Below are 6,344 nucleotides of genomic sequence, written 5' to 3'. Positions count from 1 at the left end.
CCTCCAAATCATAATCAAATCCTCCTTCCGAAACCTCGGGACCAAACAATCCTCATACCACTTCTCTCCTGCTGCCCTTGTCACATACACCTTGCCTTGCAATCTATCCAACTAAATATAACATTCATCCATTCATATTATATGTCTCCACTCCGGTATACTCTAATGACTATGAATTTAGGCGAATGTAAGGTGCTTTGTATGCTTCATATCGTCTAGATAAGACTTGCGGTGGGTGGAACGTCAATAGTAGCCCTCCTTAGCAAAGGTATTTCGTAGTGCTGTCTCACTAGCCTCAATGCCTAGCCCTTGGGTGATATCAATAAGACACATCCAACAGTATTCTGCATCTGAAGTAGCTAATGCTACTAGTGCTCATCTCTGTGTGGTGTTGAGCTTAAGCTTTCAGCTAACTCAGAACTTTATTTACAGTGTTGCCAGCTGGCTGCATATCCTGGAAACAGTCGATACTGGTACTCCCTGATTGCCCACGATTTGTTGAAGTGTCCACCCTGCTGTGAACCTCATGGCATGAATCGTGCATGGTTGTTCATAGGTAAGGTCATCCATTTTAGCAGTTGCCTGGTATTAGATGCCGGAAATCTTGCTTCCTTCTCTTGCTTAAGTAGTTCATATGTTCTTATAGCCAATAAGGGCCCTGGTTCCACACTGACTTGCCCAGACTCTGCACAGACTTTGAACAGACACTGAACAGCTGATTTATTTCTAGGTTTCCCGATTTTTTGGAATGGGAGCTTTAGTCATGCAGTCTAAGGCACACCAAGGTTCAGGTACACATTGGGTACAGGTAAAGGTTCTAGAGCACAGGTGAAGGTTTAGGTGTACAAGTACATTGTACGAGGTAGTCTGGGGTTCCAGGGTTCAGGGTTCACGGATTTAGGTGACACGAAGTCAAAGACAGTTGTAAGTCCTAACTACAGGTGTAGGTAGAAAAATACCGGATTGCATAAAGAATGTAAAAGCAAGGGGACAAACCCCATTTGTATAATAAAAGAAAGTTCTTCAATTAGTAATTGGTTGTTCTCCATGTAGCCCCCATCTATCCTTCTACCAGATTCCATCACATTCCATTATGTAGCAACCTTATCCAATCACATGTACATAAGAAATCCACTAATGCAATTAAAAACTTAAGCCCATATATACAATTGAAAACCTACAACTGCTCACACTCCTGTTACAGGGTAGTCATGGCAAGTATATTGCCAATCAAACTGATAAGAGGAAGGGTACTCAATGTGGTGAGCATGGAGGTACAGCCCTATAGTATATTTGCAGGATGCATGGAGAAGTGGTAGTTGAGGAACGTCATCAATGCTGTGGCACTTGTGGAAATCTAAGGAGGCATAATGTAAGAACCTCTACTTTTGGGCAACAATAATGTGTTTCCTAATTCTTTTTCTATTTTTTCTATTTTCTATTTTTCTATTTTCTTTTTTTCTTTTTTTCTTTTATTTCTATTTATAAAGTTTTTATTAATTTAATCCTGAATTTGTATTCTGTGAAAGTGTCTTTCTTTGATTCATTTTTCATTTTTATTGATTTGGAGGCTAGTGTGGTATTTTTAAAAAATTGTAGTATCCAAGATAAAAGTACTATGTTTCACTCAGATTTCATGGTACTAGGATAGATCATGAATTCAGAGTATGGAGGACGAGTAGTGCCAGGTGTTTTAAGGCCACACTTTGGTACACTGCAACTGAAGAAACATTTCAACAGAAAAATATGTGTTATAGTGCAAATCCTCTTAAACAAAACCCTTTACCAAGATTTCCTCTCATATCAAGTTGATGGTGTTTTTTTAGCTATAAGATGTTTAGAAAACAAATACAATATTTGATAATAGACTAATATATTCTCTAGATATAGGTAACAAATTTGCAAGAGATTGAACAAACCCTTTAACAGAGTTTTGTATCGAGCAATAGTTCCGAGAGTGTATAAATGTCACGAATGTGACTTGGCAGGGAAAAGGTTTTTACATGATGCATGATTATAAGTCATAGGTATGTTATTGTTTTACGTGTATGACTCATTTGAGTCATCTGACTTATTATATTACAATTTATTATGTTTCACAAATGACTCAAGTATGAGTCATGGGATATGCACCTGGTGAGTGTTCCTTACAAGTATGCCTTTGAGGCATGCCTTACGCATATGGTTTATGTTTGTCACATAACCTCATTATGAGGTCATGGGTTTCCTGTATGTGACTACTTGGGGTCATATGACTTGTTTATTGTATTATGATTGATTTATGAGTTTTCACACATGACCATGCTACGAGGTCATGGATTTGAGTATATAACCACTTTGATCATATGATATGTTTGTTATGATTTGGTTTCGTACATGTGACTACTTTGTATTACATGACTTAAAGTGGGAAGAACACTGTATAAGAAGGCCAGTACTGCCAGGAGGATAGGTTCTTCATGCTGTTTTCTATGTCCATTTTCAACTTATTACTTTAACCAATATAAAACACCTTTGCACTCTGTATTATTATCATGACATTTATTATTACGCCGAGAGAACTCTTCATGAAGAGGAGTTAGAAAAAGCTTACGATAGGCATTTCTGATAGAAGACAAAGGTCTCGTACTATCAGTAAAGTAGGCAGAGGCCTATTGCTATTGTAAGATGAAAAGAAGGAGAAGAGAAGTATCGTTCCCCATTACCACGAACTAACCATCCTAAGGGGGATTGTTACAATAAAATGCAATCAGGATTTAAGGAGTTACTTACTACTCTACAACCGGCCTGTAGGAGTGTTTAGTTTTATGAGCTTATGAATTTATCAATATTCATTATCATGGTTTTGCTTGATTGATCTTCCTGGTCCAAAGAGGAATTATTATTCTAATGATGTTTTATTTGAAGCATACTACATCTACTAAGACATTACTAGTGCTATGTACCATGAATTCATGATATACCCTAGTATATGAAAGGTTTTCCCTTTTTTTGGGCCTCCGGGCTACCGGGTGCGGGTTCTGCCGGGGAGCGCAGTGTTAATCACACGACTCACCACAACCGAGCGAGTGCCATGCTTGCGGAGGGAGTGGTGAGAATGTCAGGAGAGTATTGATTCAACATCTGTATCAGGCCAGTAGTCCCAACCATGAATAGCCACAATGTCGACTTTTGGAAGGAACTTTGGAGGAGACGGGTTGGGTGATGGTAAAACCTCTTCTAAATTTCAAGCACGGAAAGCTAGTGAGCCGAACCGCATCAGGAGCAAACCCCAAGATATGCAGTACAATAACTAGAAGGAAGAAGCAAAGGCTACCCCCGGGTGTCTGGGTAGGCGGTGGTGTTTTGTTAGATGGGATCGCTTGGATGCTCAGGGGGGGGCACCGTGTTGTGGGTAACGTGGGTTTTAGGACTGTGGTGTGCGTGTTGTGAGTTGGGGTTGGATTAGGAATATCACTCAGTGGGTCGCCAAGATCATGGTACAGTGTCTAGGGGGTTGCCAGCCAAGGGGCATTGGAGGATGCTGGGTGGGGCGCTTCACAGCACATATCAGAGGCACTCTCGGGATTTAGAAGATGGGCTGCGTAAACGTAGTCCGCATTTTTCCCAATATAATCATGGCAAATAATTCTACCCAGACCTTACGAGTATTCAGGGTCACCACCACCACCACCACAACCCTCCTGCTAATCATCCCCCTCAACTTCAATCCCTCCCGCCCATCCCGCCAGCATCTCCCCCACATCCGCATACCTAACCTCCACCCCCTCAGCACTCTCCAGCCACCCAATCCACCTCCCTAGAAACGTCCCCTTCCCCCCCTGCCCCACAGTCTCCGCATCACCAACAACACAAAGATGGCATCTCGGTCTAGTAACAGCCACATTCACTCTCCGCTTGTCCTTCAAAAATCCCACCTCCCCTTTGTCGTTACTCCTCACGAGCGAGAACACCACCGCCTCTTTCTCCCGTCCTTGGAATGAGTCTACGGTGTTAACTTCTACCGCTGGGTACGTGCCGCGGAGAAGCTTCGTTATGAGCGAGACTTGGGCGGAGTAGGGTGTTAGCACGCCGATGTCTTCTGGGCGGACTCCAGCTGCGATAAGGGCGTGGGTGTGTGCTGCGACGAGGCGTGCTTCAAGAGTGTTGGACTTTGACTCTGAGGCTGGGGATTTGGTGCTGGGGGTGGGCGGAGACGAGTCTTCGGGGAAGAGGCCGCCCTGTGTATCAATGAATAGCAGTGGAATGGAGGTGTCTTCGGTCTTGGTTACAGGGTAGGGGAGTGACGTGCATAACAACCTCTCGGCAACTGAGGGTGCAGCAATCAGGGAGCCGTTATACAGTTCCTGACTAGGGAAGTGCATAATCGTCGCGTGCATTCTGTATTGCGTGGTTAACAGGCACTTGATCCCTCCGCCATGAATGGCTAGTAATCTCGAGAATAGCGTTATTTCCAGCGAATCCGGTATTTCTGTTTTTGTCTTTGGGGTTTTTGGGATAGCGCCTGTTGTCTGCGACTTTATTGTTGGTGGCAGTTGCATTGGATCTCCGGCTAGTATCAATTTTTGAATGCCAGATTTGTTTGTTAATAGTAGTGGAATCCAACACTGCGCCTCGAGGGCTTGCGAGCCTTCATCAATGATTACAACATCGAATTTCTCGCTCCAGAGTTGTTTGCTGCCGGCGCCATGGAGTGTCGCTAATACAACCTACACACTGTTAGCCCACACCCTGCCACTCAAGTGTGAATGGGGTACGCACTTCGCTCCACCTAACAATCTCAGTAACACACTTCTTCTCTCGCTCACGGTATTCCCCCCGGAGGTGGCGGACTGTTTCCCAGCCTTCTTTTCGGGCACGACCTTTCATCCGAGTCTTTCCGGTCGATTTGAGCTTCGATAGGAGGTCGTCCATCTCATTTCGCACATCGGTGATTATCTCACCCTGCTCAGAGGTACGGGTTAAGTTATCCAGGCTGCGTTCTATAACCTTTGGGAGGAGGCGGGCCGGGTGCCCCATACGGATTACTGGGAGAGAGGATGGGAGGCGGAGGACTATGTTATCCACTGATATGTTTGATGGCCCACATACCAAGATCTTCTTTGGGCTCGGGGGACTAGACGAGCTTGTTTTTGGAGGAGTGGCAAGTTGGAGGATAATTTCCAGTAATGTTTGTGTCTTTCCGGTTCCCGGGGGTCCAAGTATCAGCGCTGTATGGGTATTATAGTGAGCAACCACCCATTTACTATCCCGCAAAGAAATAACAACCCACCAACCTCCTCACTCGCGAGCGCAAATCTAACAGCCTGCTTCTGACTATCGTTCAGCCCCTCATCAAACCAGTTCACCTCCATCTTCTCGTACCCTTCTCCGACCTCCCTCGCAGCCCTCCTCCCAGATAGAACGTCCGCCAACCCGATTATGTCGCCCTTCTCCCCCATAGCCTTCAAAAACCCCATAGCCTTCTCCATCCTTTTGAACGTAATTTCGTTCGCAACTTTCACAACCCACAACCTCTTCCCGGTCCAAACCCTATCAACCTCATCCCCCGCAGCCTCCACCGCAACCGCAAGCCGTCCTTCAAAAACCCTATGCACGACCCCCTCAACCCCAACAGCCTTAACGTCGGTTTTCTCCTTCTTACTAGCAGAGCCTCCTGGCTGCGCTTCTACTCGGACTATGTCGCCTTGGCGGATCCCATGTGGGGGAAGAAGACCGGTGCGGAATATTGCCGGGTCGGGTTCGAGGTCTATGATTGTACGTCCGCCAAAACCGGTGCGTTGGGAGATTGGGAGGAGGTTTGTCAGTGCGAAGCCGTGGCGGAGAAGAGCGATGGGTGGCAGGGTTGCAAGGAGGGCTGTTTGTAGAGTTATGTCTGCATCGCGTTCGGCCTGGAGAAGCTCTATTTGCTTTTCTGCGAAGGCGGGGATGTCCATTATGTGGGGAGTAGACTGCGGTTGATATAGAAGGAGGTGGTCTGGAGGTGGTGGAGATTTAGAGTCGGGGTCAGAATTTGAGTATTGGGGTCGGAAGTATAATAGGTTCATTGCCAATTCCTGGCAATGCTCTGATGTTTGACGCTATGGTTGTTCTTGGTGTGGGGTTAGTGGAGTGGTGGTGCAGGGTTAGGGTTGGGATGCGTGAGCCGCAACACGACCCTTTTCCATTCGACAAACCACACCCGGGGATGCAAACTTCCAGAAGTGATGGACAGAGTCAGGAATATAGGCCAACGCTTTCCTGCATCTTTAAAGAGTCATTACACGCAAATTTCCAGCCACTTTTCAAGAGATATTAATGATGAAACCAGGAGACCTGCTAGGTTTGCCGTACTACAGGTACCC

The 6,344-nt window shown here is 45.5% G+C and overlaps 1 protein-coding gene across 1 annotated transcript; it reads right to left on the bottom strand.

The window, feature by feature from the left end:
* Positions 1–3,686: 3,686 nt before the first annotated feature.
* Positions 3,687–5,936, bottom strand: GSTUM_00011641001 (uncharacterized protein; the record flags this gene model as incomplete). The annotated part of the gene is made up of 3 exons (XM_002842037.1): positions 3,687–4,709; positions 4,762–5,210; positions 5,273–5,936. 3 exons carry the CDS (start codon positions 5,934–5,936, stop codon positions 3,687–3,689), a joined length of 2,136 nt encoding a protein of 711 aa, XP_002842083.1.
* Between the last annotated feature and the right edge of the window lie 408 nt (positions 5,937–6,344).

This window comes from Tuber melanosporum (assembly GCF_000151645.1).
Source record: "Tuber melanosporum whole genome shotgun sequence assembly, scaffold_89, strain Mel28".
NCBI classification, from domain to species: domain Eukaryota; kingdom Fungi; phylum Ascomycota; class Pezizomycetes; order Pezizales; family Tuberaceae; genus Tuber; species Tuber melanosporum.
The sequence above is the reverse complement of the archived record's forward strand: the minus strand, read 5'-3'. Positions and strand labels throughout refer to the sequence as shown.